The 20,542-nt window shown below is 41.6% G+C and overlaps 1 protein-coding gene across 3 annotated transcripts in view; it reads right to left on the reverse strand.

The window, feature by feature from the left end:
- Positions 1–15,597, reverse strand: part of LOC311286399 (B-cell receptor CD22-like) — a 46,884-nt gene extending 31,287 nt beyond the window's left edge. The window contains exons 1-8 of one of the 3 annotated variants that reach the window (XM_084402608.1): positions 15,507–15,597; positions 15,040–15,384; positions 9,646–9,894; positions 6,884–7,138; positions 1,654–1,735; positions 1,459–1,504; positions 1,217–1,297; positions 261–1,061 (exon numbers count right to left, since the gene is read on the reverse strand). In XM_084402608.1, the coding sequence (XP_084258734.1) occupies positions 1,044–1,061; positions 1,217–1,297; positions 1,459–1,504; positions 1,654–1,735; positions 6,884–7,138; positions 9,646–9,894; positions 15,040–15,384; positions 15,507–15,567 (1,137 nt within the window). In that variant the 5' untranslated portion in view covers positions 15,568–15,597 and the 3' untranslated portion in view covers positions 261–1,043. Of the gene's footprint in view, positions 1–260; positions 1,062–1,084; positions 1,298–1,458; positions 1,505–1,653; positions 1,736–6,883; positions 7,139–9,645; positions 9,895–15,039; positions 15,385–15,506 lie in introns of those variants that run through there. The other 2 variants (XM_084402609.1, XM_084402607.1) reach the window with 2 other exon arrangements.
- Between the last annotated feature and the right edge of the window lie 4,945 nt (positions 15,598–20,542).

Consider the following 20,542-nt stretch of genomic DNA (forward strand, 5'->3'; position numbering starts at 1 on the left):
GTATTGCTTCAGAATACTTGAAATATTATTCATCATATGGACTTCCTCTATGGCACTTTGTGGAAATTATGAATTAAAATGGCAGATAAACCTTAATTTTCAAGAAAGAACATAAAAGCAAATGTTTGTAGTTTACTCTGAGACAAAAACTATAATTTTCAGAAACGTGCACCTCGAAACCCATTTTCAAAAGTTTTGCGTTTTCAGGCCCAGAACACTGTTGTTGTGTAAATGAACAGCGAAAAGGCATACAAAGTTTTCAGTTTTTAGTTGCAATATCAGATCTTTATTTTCTGCATTCAAAACAAACAATGAGGCTTAAAGTTAAACAAAACATGTTAAAACACCTAAGCTAAACAAACTATATGCAACAAAAACAATACACACGAATGATTACACACTTTTATATCAATTCACGTTGCTTTTCAGGGCTCCACACACAAGAGAGACAGTGGATATAAAAAGTCTACACACTCCTGTTAAAACAGTGATGTAAAACATGAAACAAAGATAACTCAGTCAGAGCATTTGCACATTTAATGTAAAAAATGACAACCTATGCAATGCCTTTGAAATCCAAAGTTTTTAGATGATAAAAATAAAGAGCTTATACAAAAACATCAACGGGTTCTCATTGTTGAAAGGATGGAATCGTGAATCAAAGTGTTTTTGCAAAATAAAAAATAGAGTGTGAAAATATTGCCATGTCAAGATGTGCCAAACTGATAAGACTCCCATCCAAACGCAGTCCTGTAATAAAACCAAAAGGTTCTTCAACCAAGTATAAGATCAGGGGTGTGAACACTTATTTATTCCAAGTTTGTTTAGCTTTATTTTTTCCCCTGAAATGTTACTGTTTTTTACTGGCATTGTATAGGTTGTAATTGTTACATTAAATATGCAAAAGTTCTGATGTGATTTATCTTTTGTTTCAATTTCTACATAAAATAAATGCCTGTTTTAAAAGGGATGTGAAGACTTTCTATTTCCGCTGTACATAAAGGAATTTGCAAGCGGACATTTTTGTTGCTCTGTCCCAAATACTACGGCCTCATGTTAGGCTGAAAGAAAGAAACAATGAAGAGAAAAATAATGAGAGTAAGTGAATGAATATATAAGTAATACTGTTTTTTTTTTGTTTTTTTTTGTTATATGCTTAGTCTATAGACATTTGATATTCAGTGAATAGTGTGAAAAGCTCAGTTAAAACACTTACTGTTGCATTCTCATACACAGGTTCACTTAACTCATCACCAGAAGCTTCACGTCTGCTATAATGATTTCTGGACTGACTCATCTTTTCCATAAAAAAAAAAGAACAGAATAGAGGAAAAAAAATGCATGAATAATGTCTTCCAACACCCACTAAAGAGTCACGACTACATTCAGGACTTCAATCTGAGAGCAGTTCATTTACCTGATTAGTAAACTACTGATAACCAAATTGATTTTTCTCACCTGAGATTTGAGTGTGTCGTTTCTCTTTTTCATCCGCTTGCTTACCCTTGAAAACCAATGAATGTGATGTGATCAGATTTTTATTTGAAAACCTTTCAGTTTAGTTTGTCTAAACTATGGGATAATATTTAATGTACATTTAAAAAAATATATGTTAGTACAAGTAACTGCAGTCAAATATTGCAAACATCTTACCCAATTAGCACCATGGTAATGATCACTGCAGCTCCACAAACCACTCCAATGGATATGTATAATATCACCAAACATCCTATAGCTGAGACAAAAAGTATAACATCCGAAAAGATTAATTTACTTCAATTTAGAATGAGTAATTTAAAGTGATAGTTCACAAAAAAAAAAAAAAAAATCATCATTTACTATTTTAACGAAAAATCTTACATATTGTGCTTTTAAATTAAACAAGTCAGAATGAGACTGAGGATTTAGACTCCAACATCAGTCAGACGTTGGATTTTGGTTAAAAATTAAAGTCTGGTTGACGTCTAAACCCAACGTTTGTTTGACGTCAAGCTCCAATGTCAGACAGACGTCAAATTTTGGTTGGAATAAACACACACAAAAAAGAAAAATGTGAAATTCATGGCAGTAGACTTATTACTAACCAGATTGATTTCATTTCTGTCATTCATCTACAGAAGTTCTTATTGAAAATGAACAGAGGTTTAGATGTTAATGTTTGGTTGAAAATGTTTTGCTTGACATAAAAAATACAGTTACTGCAGTCCAAGAAAAATGTATGTTAAAAAGTCAACTAAAGCAAACACTGATCGCCATAATGGTGACTTCAAACCAAACTATTATTTTCAATAAAAAATCTACAACAAAATCTCTATTAATTGTCAACAAGAACTTTTGTAGACGTCTGACAGAAATAAAGTCAGTCTGGGGTGTGTTTCCCAAAAGCATCGTTGGCCAACTATGATTGCAATTACCATTGAACTCTATTGGTAACGATGGAACTTGCGACCATAGTTGGCTTTGGTAAACGCACCCCTGGTTAGTAATAAGTGAAGCTGGTAATGCTGTTTTTGGAGTTGTTTAATCCTCCTCTGCTGAGATCTTCACAGATTTAATGAGCATTTCATCCTTTTTGCAGTGCAGTGTTTATTCCAACCAAATTGTCAAACAAACTTTGGGTTTAGACGTCAACCTGAATTTAATTTTTAACCAAAATATGACATCTGATGTCTTTCTCTTTACTTAAAGGGATACTCCACTTTTTTCGGAAATATGCTCATTTTACAACTCCCCCAGAGTTAAACAGTTGAGTTTTACCGTTTTAGAATCCATTCAGCCGAACTCCGGGTCTGACGGTACCACTTTTAGCATAGCTTAGCATAGATCATTGATTCAGACGAGTCCAGTAGCATTTCTTTCAAAATGACCAAAGAGTTTCAATATTTTTCCTATTTAAAACTTGACTCTTCTGTAGTTAAACCGTGTACTAAGATCGACGGAAAATGAAAAGTTGCGATTTTCTAAGCCTATATGGCTAGGAACTATTCTCATTCCGGCGTAATAATCAAGGAACTGTGCGGCCGTACCATGAGTGCAGCAGGCGTAGTGATATGACGCAGCGCCTAAAAATAGGTCTAATAGGTTAGACAAACTTAGTCCCGGTCACGTTGGAAGAAGTTACCGAGCTGGGGACTATTTTTAGGCGCTGCGTCATATCATTACGCCTGCTGCACCCATGGTACGGCCGCACAGTTCCTTGATTATTACGCCGGAATGAGAGTAGTTCCTAGCCATATAGGCTTAGAAAATCGCAACTTTTCATTTTCCGTCGATCTTAGTACACGGTTTAACTACAGAAGAGTCAAGTTTTAAATAGGAAAAATATTGAAACTCTTTGGTCATTTTGAAAGAAATGCTACTGGACTCGTCTGAATCAATGATCTATGCTAAGCTATGCTAAAAGTGGTACCGTCAGACCCGGAGTTCGGCTGAATGGATTCTAAAACGGTAAAACTCAACTGTTTAACTCTGGGGGAGTTGTAAAATGAGCATATTTCCGAAAAAAGTGGAGTATCCCTTTAAGTAAAGAGAAACACAAGACAGGTTTTTGGCGAGATCGCGACAAATGCCCGAAATCATAAGCAAATCGGTGCTCGTTCACGTGAGTGACAATCACGCAGTGTGAATTATCAAAGACACGATCTGGTAGAGGCGATGATACGTCACCGATGCCCCTGAGATATTTTTTTGTTTTGAGTGCTGGTGCTGCAGCTCAGAGTCACTGAATCTCCCACCCAAATCTGACCAGCCTAACTAATGGACACTGAGACATGGCTGCCAGGAGGCTTGCCCCAGTACTTGCTCTGCTATTATGTTTTGAACTTTTGTCTGTGTTATATGTGAGGAAACATAATGCATTACATCATATAGTCGTGAGGAGCTGTTACATATCAGGAGGATTACACCTGACAATTTGGAATTATTTGCCAACATTCCAGAGGATATCCTGGATGTAAACAACACTGGATCGCCACCATGGGGAAATACATCTAGCACAAAAAGACAGAGAACTGGAGTGGTCTCCACTACCGCTCTGATCTTATCCAACGTGTGATCCCTTAAAAATAAAATGGATGAACTTCTGCTTTTAACACAAACGGACAGAAATTACAGTGACTGCTCGGCCTTCTGCTTTACCGAGACATGGCTGGATCAATCGTTCCGGTGTCGACAGGTCAGTCAAACTTATTTATTTCTCTCATGGTAAATCAGCGCTGGTGTAACAATTCAACAATCCTTCATCGTTACTGCTCTCCCAATCTTGATTCATCAGTTTGAAATGCTGACCATATTACCTCCCGAGAGAATTCACTTCAATTATACTAATCGGCGTTTACGTTCCACCACAAGCTAACGCTAACACAGCCATTAGCGATCTCTCCCAACACATCTCGTCTGTTGAAAACTCCAACCCTGATACGTCTGTCATCATGTTAGGTGATTTCAACCACACAAACCTGTCATCCGAACTCCCAAACTACAAGCAACAAGTCACTTGCCACAGCAGAGAAAGCAAAAACACTGGATTCACTGCTACATCTCAGTTTCAGATGCTTACCGGGCATTCCCGAGGGCTCCACTGGGGAGGTCTGACCATCCAGTGTTGCTCCTCATTCCGAAGTACAGACAAAAACTTAAATCCATTAAGAAAACATCCAAATCTGTCAGGTCCTGGTCCATAGATGCCATTGAAACACTTCGAGGGTGTTTCGAATGCACGAATTGGGACATATTCAGCACAGCTTGTGACTCCCTCGGCGAACTCACTGATATTGTGACGTCATACGTCAAGTTCTGCGAGGAAATGTGCATCCCCACCAAAACAGTGACATTCTATGGCAATAAAAAAACATGGTTCTCCAAAGACTTACATCTCTTCCGCAAAGAAAAGAACTGGGCGTACAAAAGTGGAGACGAGTCAATACAGAACAGCCAAATATAAACTACGAGCTGCAATAAGGAGAGCAAAGCACAGTTATTGAACGAAACTGGAACAACAATTTTCATCAAGCAGCTCAAGATCAATATGGAAAAATCTTAAGGGCATGACAGACTACAAAAAATGCCCCATCTCCCCTCTTAACAGTGATCCAAGTCTCCCAGACATATTAAATAACTTTTATGCAAGATTTGAAAAACCTCCTCACCAGTCACTCCCCCCGACCCCATTCCGACACCACCCTTCTGCATCCAGGAGGATGAGGTGAGAACTCCATTTAAGATGTAGGGTGGGATCAGTCCTGCTTTGCTTTGCCATTGTGCAGCTCAATTGGCGCCTGTTTTTTCCACCATTTTTAACATCTCATTAAGCCAATGTACAGTCCCACAATGCTTTAAATGCTCCATCATTATTCCTGTGCCAAAGTCCTCAAAGATCACCTGCCTCAATGACTTCAGACCAGTTGCTCTAACATCTGTGGTAAAGCATTTGAACGGATTATTCTGGCATACCTGAAATCCTGCACTTCTTTGCTGATGGACTCATATCAATTCGCCTACCAAGCCAACCGGTCCATTGAGGATGCAATCAGCATAGCACTCCACCATACCTTGCAACATCTGGAATCACCAAACACCTACACACACATCCTGTTCATAGACTTTAGTTCCACTTTACACTATTAACCCATTTAAACTCTTTACCACACTCTTGGACATGAACATTGACCCAGCCATATGCCACTGGATAAGGAGCTTCCTGTGGAATAGATCACAGAGGGTGAAGGTTAATAACATAACCTCACACCCTCTCACCCTCAGTACAGGAGCTCATCTGGGCTGTGTTCTCTCCCCTTGGCTCTTTTCCATTTATACAGCATACTTTACATCCATGGACCCTTCAGTGAAAACAATAAAGTATGCGGACGACACAACCATCTCAGACAATGATGAAACACAGTACCGCATGGTGGTGGACCAAGCTGTAAATTGGTGTTCGAACAATGACCTCCAGCTCAACACAGCCAAAACCCAGGAACTCATTGTGGACTTTAGACGTAGGCCATTTCCCAAAACACCCATACAAATAAATGGCAATCCAATCACCATCACTAACTCCTTTAAATTCCTAGGAACACACATTAGCAATAACCTGAAGTGGACAACTAACACTAATCACATCATTGCAAAAGCTCAACAAAGACTTTACTTCCTCAGGCAGCTTAAAAAATACCGGATCAAACATCAGCTCCTTGTTCTGTTCCATTCCGCTATCATCGAGTCCATCATTACATCATCTATAACAGTAGCCAAACAAAGAAAAAACTACAGCAGACTGTCAACAAAGCATCTAAGATTATAGGGAAACCACTGCCCTCAGTCGATTCCCTCTATACACATCGGACTGTAAAGCGTGCAAAGAAAATCATCTCCGACCCCTCACATCCAGCGCACCACCTCTTTCAGCTCCTTCCCTCAGGGAGGCGCTACAGGTCACTCTCTACCAAGACCAAACGCTTCACAAACAGCTTTTTCCCCATAGCCATCAGGACTCTGAACTCCTCTCTTTAGTTTAGTTTGGCCTCTCATACACTACGCATGGTCATTCACCCACTGTATCTTGTATTGTTACATGTTGTGAAGTGTATTGTCTATTTGTTGTTTGTAATGTATGATGATGTAGAGCTTAAACATACTGTACCGAAAACAAATTCCACCGGCATTGTCGTGTGGCTAAATGCGACAAATATGGCTAAATAAATGAGCCATATTTGCCATATGGCTAAATAAACAATCTAATCTAATTCCTGGGAGGGTCTAAAAAATATTACCAAACTTATTGTGGCAAAGATCATGAACAATTTGTGTGTTACTAATATGTACTGATATCATCATCAACATACTGGAATGTTCTAGAGCATCTTGTGTTTTATTTTAAACTTACACATGACGTTTAAAGTCACAGCATCAGAGTATTTCTCCCCATGTTCATTGATGGACTTGCACTTGTATTCTCCACTGTCATCAGAGCTGATCTTTGAGATGTTGTAGATTCTTCCAGATCCTACAATCGTTCCTCCTTTAATCCAGCTGATTTCTCCAGGAGGGTTTGAGTCACTGCTGCAACTCAGAGTCACTGAATCTCCCTCCTCTATTACACCAGATGGACTCACCCCAACAAAAGTGTACTGTGGAGGATCTAGAAGAAAATGTGTTATTTTTTTTTATTTTTTTTTGCAATTTAAAACAGTTTGTAGCACAGTAGAGATTGTTTAAGAAACCATGTCATCACACTGTTTGAATTCTTAATGGCGCAATAAGTGTAAATCTATCTGTAAATTTGTGCTTAAAGGGATACTTCGGGATTTAGCATTAAGCTTTGTATCAGTAGAAAACCTGTAGTATTTTCGAATTACCATGCTTTCCCCCCTCATATCCCCCTGAGAGGAGAGATTTATGTATTTTTTGTCTGGAAAAAATCCTCCGATGATGCAAAAATCGTCATTTTGCGTCATCGGAGGATTTTTTGGCCAGAGGCTAAAGACTACAGCCAGTAGAAGGAGCTGTTCCACATGTTTTCAACCCGCCCATAGAGGGATCTCACTTACAGAATGTACAAGCAGTTAGAGTTCTCAACGGGTCGGGTCGGCCCGACAAACCCGACGGGACCCGCGGGTTCGGGCCGGGTTCGGGTCGAAAATATAATCAAATGACTCAGGTCGGGTCGGACCTCGGGCTTAATCTTTTCCAGTCAGTGAAAAAAACAAAAACAAAAAAACATTTATTAATCATCGCTGCTGTTCACCGTAAAGAAAGTCTGGCTGCTGCGTGCAAAGCACATCACGGAGAGGGGCGGGGGCAGACCTGACGCCGCTGCGTGCACGCCTTTAGCCTGGAGAAGATGGAGTTGGTGAAAAGTAAACTTGCCTCAGGTGAATTCACCGTCGCTACTACAGCCTATTTATATATTTAAAGTTTATTGTTTCAGTTGTTTGTATTGTTAAAAGGCGTGAACATTAAAGGTTGATTTGAATTCCCATCTGCTGGTCATGATAATACGTGTATAAAAAAAAAAAATCCGTCGGGCCGCGGGCCGGGTTCGGGCAGATAATTCATGTTGATGTGTCGGGTTACATCGGGTCTGGGCTTTAAAAGCCACGGGCCGGGTCGGGTCGGGTTGTAATTTTCAGGCCCGTTGAGAACTCTACAAGCAGTGTCAACCATTTTTTTTTTGGAAGCTAAGCTATCGAGTTCTTATTCTGTGGAGAAAGCTGAGTAGTAGGGGTTACCATCTTCTTTTTCCCGGACATGTCCGGCTGCCGAGATCGTCCAAATTGTCCGGGATTCAGTTTTTGCTTTCTACAGTCGCCATTCATTGTTTACATGCACACCTTTTGTTTCAATCTAACTGAATTCATTCCGATTGGTAAATCTGAATGTATAGTGTTTACATGAACGCTAAACAAGTGATCGGTTGATGTGCGTTTTACCATTGCTAAGAAAATAGCAGTGTTGCTCATCAGTAATCACGCCACCGGCTTTTGCGTTCTTCGGTTGCCATTCATCATGTTTACTGTGGCGAGCAGGACGAGGCTAGGGCCGCGGAAGAACGACGCGAGGCCGGCCCTAGCCTCGTCCTGCTCGCCACAGTAAACATAATGAATGGCGACTGTAGAATGCAAAAGCCGAATCCCGAATCATTTTGTGTGATCTCAAAAACCCGGGCAGACTCGTCACGGAGACTCACTTGTAGCTTAGCTTTATTGTTTACAACTGCTCTCTAACCGGTAGGCGTGGCTTGGGAGTTGCCTCGTAGAGCAGCGAAGCCCAATTGAAATACACATTCATCTTTCCAGAGGTGAAGTATCCCTTTAAGTGGGAAACTGTCCCGCAGTTTTGATTTGAGCTTGTCGCACAGTTAAATCTCTGGAGTTAAATTAACACGGCTCAGCGTTCATGTGGGATCCACCAGCACAGTGTTAAAAGAAACTTTGGATAAAAGTGTCTGCTGTATGAATAATTGTAAATCTAGCAACAAAAAGTGCAAATTTTCTTTGCAATAAGTGTAAATGGTGTTCATACTTCTAAAAGTCATATTGGGTGTATCTGATCATATTTATTAAAATCATAAATGGATGCTACATGGATGCTTAATTGTCTCTACCCCTACCCCTACACCTACCCTTAACCCAAACCATATTGAACTTGCTGATCCAGCCCGATCTCATGAAAGTGAGTATGTATGTATGTACAAATTTTATTTCTCATACCATTTATACAGCAAAAATTGTTTTTGCGTGCATATGATACGCACTTTATGGCATGTAATACTTATGCACTCCACACCCCTAATCCTACCCAAGGGGTTTACAGTGCGTTTCATTTGCACGTGTTTGCAGCACATATAAATGGCACGAGAAATAAAATTTGTGCTATAGATACGCACTTTCATGAGATCGTGTTGGCTGATCAGTAAAGGTGTCCTCAAATGCCCAGGAAAGGAGCTACTTGGTTTTGCAGCCGATGTGCAGAGCCTGTCCTTTAAACTTGGTCAGTCATGCAAAAAGCAGTTGTAAAAAGCCAGGCTGTGTGATGGTGGCAGTGGCTCGTACTTAGTGTAAATAGACACTCAACATCTTTATTGATAAAAAAGTAAAATATAAACAAAATATATATATATTAAAATATGACTGAATTCATACTCACACATGACATTGAGATAAACAGCAGGAGAGATGTGAGTTTGTCCGTCTACAGCACAGCTATATCTGCCTGAATCCTCTCTTCTGACTGGATTGAGGATGAGTTTGTTACTGAATTTACTCTCAGTTAATATCTTCTCTGAGTTTCTGTACCAGATGAATGTTGCTCTGTCAGTCAGAGCGCAGCTGCTTTTACACGTCAGATAGACTGAATCTCCCTCTGTCACTCTCTCAGGAGTCTCGACATGAAGATCTGAACACAACACACACACATCCCAGTGGGCATTTGATGTCAATTTAACATCAATATGACACCAAATTGATGTCAAAATTACGTCAAGAAATAGGTCAAAAATGAAAGTCAAATTGACGTCAAAGTGTCGATGTCAATTTGATGTCAAGAGTTTGACCTCTGCTGATGTCATTTTGCCAAACAAAAAGGTGAAACGCATGGCCGTACACTTATAATAATAATAATAATACATTTTATTTAAAGGCGCCTTTCAAAACACCCAAGGTCACCGTACAAATAAAACAGGGTTTAAAATACATATCAGATAGCAAATGCATTTAACATACTAAAAGATACAAAAAGATACTCAAAAAGGATAAAAAATTTGGTTTAGTAAAAATAAAAATAAAAAAAAAATCTGGAGAGCGTGACAGTCAGGGAGGGTAACATTGCAGAAAAAGGTGGGTTTTGAGATGTGATTTGAACATTGTCAATGTATCAATGTTTCGGATGTTGGGTGGGAGGGAATTCCAGAGGCGGGGGGCGGAACGGCTGAAGGCTCTGGAACCCATGGTGGTCATACGGGCAGGGGGGACAGTGAGGCTGATGGATGAAGATGATCTAAGAGTCCGACTGGGTGTGTTGACGTGGAGAAGTTCAGTTATGTAAGGAGGGGCGAGGTTGTGGAGGGCTTTGAATGTTAATAGAAGGATTTTATAGGTGATGCGGTGTGTGATGGGAAGCCAGTGAAGCTGCTGGAGAACAGGGGTGATGTGATGAGAAGACGGGGTCCTGGTGATGATCCGGGCAGCAGCATTTTGAACAAGTTGTAGTTTACGGAGGGACTTGAGGGGGAGACCAGTGAGAAGTGAGTTGCAGTAATCCAAGCGGGAGGTGACGAGGGAATGGACCAGGATGGCGGTATTATCGGCAGTGAGGGACGGGCCGAGACGGTTGATATTGCGGAGATGGAAATATGCAGAACGGGTAATGTTGTTAATGTGAGAATGGAAAGACAAAGTGCCGTCCAGGACGACACCCAGACTCTTAACTTGGGGGGAGGGGGAGACAGAGGAGTTATCGATGGTGATGGTGAAACTGTTAGCTTTGGCGAGGGTGGATTTAGAACCAATGAGAAGAACCTCAGTTTTATCACTGTTCAGTTTGAGAAAGTTGGAGGAAAACCAAGTTTTGATTTCTTGGAGGCAGTCACAGAGGGAGGTGGGAGGGAGGGAGGAGTTGGGGTTAGAGGAAAGGTAGAGCTGGGTGTCGTCCGCATAGCAATGAAAGTGAATATTGTATTTACGGAATATGTGACCAAGGGGGAGTAGGTAAATGATGAAGAGGACTGGACCGAGGACAGAACCTTGTGGTACACCAGAGGAGATGGGAGATGGCTGGGATGCAAAAGTTTTTAGTTGGATGAACTGAGTTCGGCCAGTGAGATAAGAGTGGAACCAGTCCAGGGGTGTGCCAGATAGTCCAATGGATGCCAGTCCATGGAGAAGGATGGAGTGGGAGATGGTGTCGAAAGCTGCGGTAAGGTCAAGGAGGATGAGAATGGTTATGAGTCCAGAGTCTGCTGCCAGGAGGAGGTCGTTGGTTATTTTGAGTAGAGCTGTTTCAGTGCTGTGATGGGGACGAAAACCAGACTGGAACTGTTCATAAAGGTTATTGTCGGAAAGATGAGAGTGGAGTTGGGATGCAACTGTTTTTTCCAGGATTTTCGAAAGGAATGGCAGATTGGAGATAGGCCGGAGGTTATTGAAGTTGCTGGGGTCTGAACCAGGTTTCTTGAGGATTGGAGTTACTGCAGCACATTTGAGAGATGGTGGAACAGAACCAGAGGTGAGGGAGGAGTGGATGATGTCGGTGATCAGAGGAGACATGTGGGGGAGACAGGCTTTGACCAGCGGTGTTGGAAGGGGGTCGAGTTGACAGGTGGACGGTTTTGATTTTCTGATGAGTTCCGATACATTGGCAACAGAGGGAAGGTGGAAATTCGAGAATGGTTGAAAGGAAGGGGGTCGGAGGGGAACAGGAGGGGATACATTGTAGGAAATGTGAGAGTCCAGTTGCTGATGAATAGTTTCAATTTTACCGTTAAAAAAGTTCATGAGTGAAACACATTGCTCAGCAGAGTAGAAGTGTTGGGGGAAGTTGTCCGGAGGGTGTAGGGAGTTGTTAAGTACAGAAAACAGAGTCCGCGTGTTCCCATCACCAGTGTTGATGAGACCTGCATAGTGTTGTGATTTGGCTGTGTTGATTGAGTCCTTATAATGGAGGATGTGGAGATGGTACATTTCCTTGTGAACGGTGAGACAGGATTTTTTGTAGAGGCGTTCCAGTTGTCGTCCTTTAGCTTTGAGGAGGCGGAGACGAGGTGTAAACCATGGAGCAGAGCGGGTGAATGATACAGTCCGGGTTTTTATGGGAGCAAGTGAAGTCAACAGTGAATGGAGACTGCTGTTGTAGTGGAGAACGAGTTCATCACATGTAGAAGGGGAGGTTATGCTGGGAAGTGATTCTATGGCAGTTGTAACGGTTGTAGGATTAATGTTCTTAATGTTACGGAAAGAGATTATACGTGAAGGTTTAGTTTTGGAAATGGACAGATTCAGATTAAATGATATGAACATATGATCAGAAATGGGGAGATGAGTAGAAGCGCAGTTTAAAGGGGTGACACCGGAGCAGCACACCAGATCAAGGATATGACCTTTGGAATGGGTGGGGAAATTTATATGTTGCTTAAAATCGAAACTGTCCAAGCATGATGTAAAATCCTTCGTGATAATATGATTGATGCTGTCCATGTGAATATTAAAATCACCAAGCACAATGGCATTAGGGGAGTGTGTGCAGAGGAGGGTGAGAAGAGAGGAAAATTCATCAATAAAATCCTTGTTGGGCTTGGGCGGACGATAGACAGCAGCTACTATAGTTGGTGTTGGTCCAGTAATTTGCAGAGCCACTGATTCAAACGATGAGTATGTAGGAAGAGAAATAGGCGACACACGCAATTTCTCATGATGAATTATCGCGAGACCTCCTCCTCGACCGGTGAGGCGGGGCTGACAAATGTAAACAAACCCGGGTGGAGTGGATTCGTTTAACTGAGAAAAGTCGTTCGGTTGCTGCCATGTCTCTGTCAAGCATAGAAAATCCAGCTTGGAATCGAGGAGGAGGTCCTGGAGAAGAAGTCCTTTGCCAGTGAGTGAGCGGATGTTAAATAGTCCGAAGTTGACATCACTGCGAACAGAGATGGAGACATGGTTAGCCGACTTGGCTAGGTTGGCTAACAAGCCGCAATTAGCTCGTCTGTTGGGTTTTCTGCAAAGACGGCGGGTTGTGGACCAAATGGAGTTGATGGCAGATGAGTGGTTGATGTGGAGTCTCAGGCGGGACCCGCGGTGGATATATTTCCGACGGGGGAGCCGAGCAATGTCCGGGAAAAGATGTAGCACCGGTGAAGGATCTGACAGGTGGATCCGCAGCTGAAGGAGCTGGGCAGCAGTGTACCGGTGAAGGGCTGTCGATGGACCTAGTAAGCTGGATAGGACAATCCAGACTAGGATAAACCATACTGTCAGTCCGTTATTCCACATGATGGACGAGTGGAGGTGGTAGCTAGTATGTAGCAGCAGCCAGATGAGGAGCGGGAGTCAACAACACGCCACAGGTAGCGTAGACAATATTCGGTCTGTCCGTTTACCAAAACGGGCAGATCAAACTGTTTTACAGACACTGCACCAGTATAAATCAAAGTTCATTAGGTCGCAAGACCATAATGACGATCAAATACCGGCGAGCAGCGGCAGCTAGTCACGCCAGCGTTCACTCGGCCGGAAATCCAACTTATTACCAGCTTCACTTAAAACTAACCAGATTTACTTTATATAATTTCCGGTGTAATGAAATCATATTTTGTATTTTAAAGTCACCATGATGGTGGTTAGCGTTTGCTTTAGTTGTGCTCTTGACCCTTGACTCTTTAATATATAAATTTCTCTGGCTGCTTTAATTGTGTGTTTATAAAGCACAATTGTTGTAGCTAAAAAAGCCATCAGAAACTGAGATCGGGAGATGTTGGCTGTTTATTGATGATATCATCATGTAATTCCCTGAATCCCTGATCATGTTCAGTAAAAGCGGTTTTATTCATGATAGAAGTAATTTGATTCTACAGCATATCTAGAAGTGTTGTTTATCAAATAATATACTTGGTTTTTAATAACTATTTAGTGCACAAAACCCTGTCATCTATGGCATTACTTAGACGCACACAGACATCAAGAAACAGCGTATGAATCTCAACAATGGTGACAATCAAACAAAATATCCAGATAATCAGATCAACTCCAGCTGCATAATTTATTAATGCCGCAATGCATGCTGGGAGATATGGGTGCATTTTGATTGGTGGTACCCAGCATGCACTGCAGCATGAAGCATTTCATTGATTGTCACCATTGTTGAGAGTCATACACTGATTCTTGATAGCTAAGTAATAATGTTGAGCTTAAAGCATTAAATGTTTTTAAAATCCTGTATTAATTAAAAAAAAAATTATTCTCATGCTGTTAAATTAAATGGCTTCTATTATAATACAACATTAAAATCACAAGTCCTATATAATCAAACATTAGACACTGAATAAGATCAGAGATTCAGGCAATTACATGATGATATCGTCTTCATCTTCAATAAACCGCCAACATCTCCTGATCTCATGGCTTTTTTAGCTACAACAGTTGTGCTTTATAAACACACAGTTATAGCAGCCAGAGAAAATTTAATATTAAAGAGTTAAGGGTCAAGAGCACAACTAAAGCAAACGCTAACCACCATCATGGTGTCATCAAAATATGTTTAATATATTTTAAACTATTTAAATATTATATTTATTTAAACCGGAAATTAAATAAAGTAAATCTGGTTAGTTTTAAGTGAAGCTGGTAATAAGTGTACGGCCATGCGTTTCACCTTTTTGTTTGGCAAAATGACATCAGCAGAGGTCAAATCTTGACATCAAATTGACATCAACACTTTGACGTCAATTTGACTTTCATTTTTGACCATTTTGACATCAAGGTGCCCACTGGGATACACTGATTATTATTCAACATAATGCACAGAAGAAGAGATAAACTTCATCAAACTCACCTGTGACAGTAAGAGTCACTCCTGGTTTACCAATCCATCTTCCTTCTGTTATATCAGTGATGAATCTGAAATAGTACATGTGTGAATCCTTCTGTGTCACATGACTCAGTCTGACGGTGCAGTTCTGCTGTTTATCTCCCAGATACTGAAGCCTCTGACTGTATTCAGGGTCCTCAGACAGATCTGGAGGATTTACATCATCTGCAGGGCCTTTGGTCCAGAACGCTTCCATGATCTGATGTCCAGTAGGGTATGTATAATTGCAGCTCATTATCACTGTTGAGTCCTTTAGTGCACAGATGTGTGAATGACTGTAACTCACACCCCAATCACCACTAGAAACCCCTGAAGCACAGAATTCAGACTGAACGAATTAGCTTTAGCTTGTGCATCAAAGATACTGGAAAAACATCTGTACACAAATTGCAAAATCCTTTGAGAGTTTCTAAAGTGTTGAAGCCACTCACCGTGAATCATGAGCAGAAAGATCATAGAAAGAGGAGCCATTCTTCTGACTGACATCAGCATAGCAACACCTACAACAAAAGCACAGTGGCTCATTTTATTGTTTTGAAGTTGTATTAATCTCTTATTGTACTTTTAATAAGACAATACCTAGTAAACATATTTGTAAACACTTTCTTGTTTCTCCTGTAATTCTTGCCATCAAATTACTAAAGATGCTTTCCTTGCTAAGATGCGAGGAAAGGAAGCGAGGATTCATAAATAAAAATGAGACGCACCCCTACCCACATAGCAACATTGTTTCAGCCCAGATCCGGCCCACATCTGGCACACGTGGAAAGATGATCTGGCCCACATGCAGCGTGGAATGACAGCACTTGGGCCAGTTTGCCAGATCTGGGCCACAAGCAGGCCATAGCAATGCCACATGTCAGCCAAGAACAAAGAAATAAACCACAACTGGACCTTATCTGAGCCACAAAATCTGTGTATATTAAATATGAAGTCATCTCAGCCTTAATAAGCCTGTTAACAAGCAGAATCACTGAAAGAAAGAAGAGAACAGAAAAAGAGACGAGCAGAAACACAAGAACTACAACTGACTTCAGCCACAGTCTTAGATTAAATCAACTGAAGAGAAAAGAAGACATTAAATCTGCTGAGATCTTCACAGATTTAATGTCTTCTTTCTGAGAATGCTCGTGGGTGAAAACGTAAAAATATTTTATCAGATGTGCCTTTCGTTTAGACGGCGACGGCGTTTTGGGGCTTAAAAACGCAAAAAAGTGAAACCACCCTCCAGAGAGGAAATCTTAAAAACGCTCCACCGTCGCGTTTCCGTCTAAACGGTAAAAACGCAAAAGTCTGCTAGACAGTGAAGGCACCGATCAGTGCTTCACATTGCCACCTAGCCGCCTGGAGTGCATTCTACGTTGAATTTCACACACTTTTGCACCATATGCACGCAGATTTCCCCCCCATAACGCTTGTCTAAACGCAGAATAAAAAGTGATCACTTTTGCGTTTTCTCTTCAGATCGTTTCCGTGTAAACGTAGCCTTAAGCTGTGGCTGAAGTCAGTTGTAGTTCTTGTGTTTCTGCTCGTTTCTATTTGATGTAAAGGTGTCCACTGTTTGTTACTTTTAAACAGAGGTGTAAAGTCCAGGTTCAGAAAGTAAAAGTCCTCCTCAGTATTTTGTTCCAATCACCTGGATTTGCTAATTCAGCAGGAGAGAGAACTACTTAGTGAAATCAGCTGACTGAGTTCATGGGTGGAATAAACATATGGCAGGACTTTTACTTTCTGACCCCTGGACTATACAACTCTGGTTTTCCATTTGCATTTCCATGCTTGGGAAAAAATGAGTGAAATCACTCTTCATGGCAGATACTGATATTTGAGTACTATTCTGAAATAAATAAATAAAAAGTAACCTCTTTACTGCCAACATTAACACTGTGGGCCGTATTTCCTTGTTTTAAACTGCAATTAAAGTCGGCTTGTGGGGGGCACTATTTACTAACACACTGACCCTGCTTTTAGGGCTGTCACTGGAAGTACAACTCCCTGCCTCAATTCACTCTTACAAGTGTATGCTAGCTGCTGCTAGCTCTTTTTGTAAAACAAGCATTACTTTATAAATCACAATGAGGTTCAAAATCACCTGAACCGCTGAAACAAACACAGCTTTCAAGAAGCAGCTGAACACACACCTCTTCCACAAACACAAACACCAAAACCCTAAAACCAATGCGCACACACACAAAAAAATCCTCTGCTCTTGCTTGTTTGCTAATCTAGCTTTCTAATAAACATGGCATTTTACACAATGAATATTGTTGGCTATGTGATAAATTGCTTTTGTTGCTCTATTGTAGTTAATTTAGGATAAAAGCATCTAAATGCATAAATGTCCATTTAAATGTAAATATGAAGCTTTCCTGTAGCTCAAACATTAGAGTGTTGGTGCTTGCAACGCCACGGTCATGCCCAGGGAAAGCAAGAACTGATACGAATGTAAATGTGTACCTTGAAATGCAATGTAAGTCACTTTGGATAAGAGTGTCTGCCAAATGTGTCTGCTCAGTTTCAGCACTGAGACCCTGGTTAGCGGCCTGACTTTTACCAGCGGGGAGTGACAATGGGAGCCGTCTCGCACCGAAAGGTTATCTGGACAGACTGTCCAGAGACAACATTCCCCCGGGAGAATGGTCTCTGCACCCTCAGACAGTTCAGTCACTATGGCGCCTTTTCGGCAAAGCGGAAGTTGACCTTTTTGCGTCAAAAGACAACGCTCATTGCCCGAGATTCCTCTCGAAGAGCGAGGACGCGCTGGCCCAAACCTGGCCCAGCTGCCTGCTGTACGCTTTCCCTCCGATCTCACTGTTACCACAGGTAATCAAGAGGATCAGGGAAACGCGCCACTCAGTGCTCCTCATAGCCCCGCGATGGGAGAGCCAAACCTGGTTCCCAGAGCTGGTGAGGCTGTCGCACGTAGCCCCATGGCCGATCCAGGTGAGGAAAGATCTTCTCTCCCAAGCCGGTGGATCAATTTCGGCATCCCCATCCAGAGCGCTGGTCTCTGCATGCGTGGATCTTTCTTTGGTCCTAGAGGCCCTGAAAGCGTTTCCCTTTGAACCGTTAGAATCCGTGGATTTGAAATACCTTTCGCTCAAGACCGTTTTTCTGATAGCTCTGTCTTCAGTAAAACGTGTGGGGGATCTACACGCGCTATCTGTTAGCCCCGCATGTCTCGAGTTCGGACCAAATGACTCTAAAGTCATCCTCAAACCGAGACACGGGTACGTCCCCAAGGCGATTGGCACTCCCTTCAGGGCGCAGATCATCTCCCTATCGGCTCTGCCAGCATCCGATAGCGAGGGCAGTGATAACCTCCTATGCCCCGTCAGGGCGCTGAGAGTTTACATTACGCGCTCCGCCGCCTTCAGGCATTCTGAGCAGCTCTTTGTATCATTTGGCGGGCGCACCAGGGGTCTCGCCGCCTCGAAACATAGCCTATCCAGATGGATAGTGGACGCTATCGCAGCAGCTTATGCGTCCAAACACCTGCAGTGCCCTATGGGCACCAGGGCCCATTCCACGAGAGGCATGGCTTCATCGTGGGCTTGGTCCAGCGGGATTTCTATTCACGACATTTGTATGGCGGCAGGCTGGGCCTCCCCCTCTACATTCATGAGGTTTTATAACCTGGAAGTTCCTGCCTTGCAGGCTAAACTTTTATCAGTCTAAGTGATGTGTATGTTCTGCCCAGTTGTCATGTGCAGGCTACTCTCATGTACTACTAGCTCTTCTGGTTGAGCTGCACTAAGGGATGAGATTCTCTATACATAGACTGGCGGAGCCGCTCTGTATTTCCCAATCATGAGCGAGCAACCACGAGCTTATTCGCTTCAGTCAATGAAAACCAGAGTTCAGCCTGTTGAGCCCTTCCTTATATACGCTAAGCCACACCCATTCTGGTGGGCTGTGACGCGTGGAGGGCGCAAAGCGCCCTCATTGGGCGTGACATCACGCAGGGCTCACCGGTAGGCTGCTGCAGTTGCTATTTGTTCTGATAGTAGCCAGTACTTAACCCAACGCTTATACAGCCTGCTATGGTCTGCTGGCTGCCGCACTGCGTTGACAATAAATACAAAATTAAGGATAATTTTTGGCTTCAGATCTCAAGAAAAGATGACTTTACCCGTAACGTAAGCAACTTACGCAATACTCGTTCCCTCTTCTAGAGAGAACCGAGGTTACGTTAGGTAACCGAGTACGTTTTGTGGCACTGTTCTTTTTACCCAAATATTTTTTATTAAAATAACACACATATATTTATTTTACCAACAAAACACTATTGTATTGCGTTTAATTAATTTAACCTGTATAATTTTCCACTATACTTAATTATCAATCAATGGTGTCAGAGCTAGAAGTAGAAGAACATAAAGGGGCGGTTTCCTGAACAGAGATTAAGCCTAATCCTAGACTAAAATTGCCCAGTGTATATATATATATATACTGAACAAAATGATAAATGCAACACTTTTGTTTTTGCCCCCATTTTTCATGAACTCAAAGATCTAAGACTTTTTCTATGTACACAAAAGGCCTATTTCTCTCAAATATTGTACACAAATCTGTCTAAATCTGTGTTAGTGATTAGATAGAATTTGTCTATTTGAATAATTCATTTTAAATTTAACCATTCATTGATTAACCATTGATTACCATGACCATTGATTCTAGGTGTACATTGTATATATATATATATATATATATATATATATATATATATATATATATATATATATATATATATATATTATATATATATAACAAACAGACTTCCAGCATTTCTTTTCTTTTATTCCATAGCTGGTGTGTGGAGTTTATTTAGCTTGCTTAAAAATATTTTTCTCTTGTTTGGTAAAAAAACTATTTTTTTTTTTTATTGCAGTCTTTTTCTGATTCCATTGTTTCCTTGGATTTGCTTCTCAGTTCCATGCAATTTTAAGCTTTTCTTGGTTCATTCCATGTTTTATAGGCAACCTCTATCATGCTAATTCAGATTAGCACAGTTCAGGCCCGGATTGGCTAATCGGGAGCACCGGGAGAATTCCCGGTGGGCCGGTCTGTTTTATTGGCCAGGAGGGCCGGTGTCCAGTCATAGCGCAGCCCCACTATTTTTTTATTATTATTTTCTCGCAGCCCAACAAAAAAAATGAAGTCACTTTGTTAGAGATGTGCTAACAAAAAATAAGAGATACAAAACGAGTATAATAGCCTATAGGCGCAAAGGCGGCGCTGAAAAGGCCAGAATAATAAAACATCTCTAGAAACTGAAGCGGCCAAATAGCCTACGAGTCAGGGCCGTACCGACCATTGAGGTCTCCGAGGTCCGGACCTCTAATTTGGTGCTGCAATGATTCGCATATCGCGACGATAACCGACCTCATCATCTGAGCTGCTTCAGCACTCAAACACCGCTCGTCGGCAATGGCAAAATGTTTGAGATGACCGATCAAAGCAAGCG

This window comes from Rutilus rutilus, assembly GCF_951802725.1.
Source record: "Rutilus rutilus genome assembly, chromosome: 2".
Taxonomy (NCBI): domain Eukaryota; kingdom Metazoa; phylum Chordata; class Actinopteri; order Cypriniformes; family Leuciscidae; genus Rutilus; species Rutilus rutilus.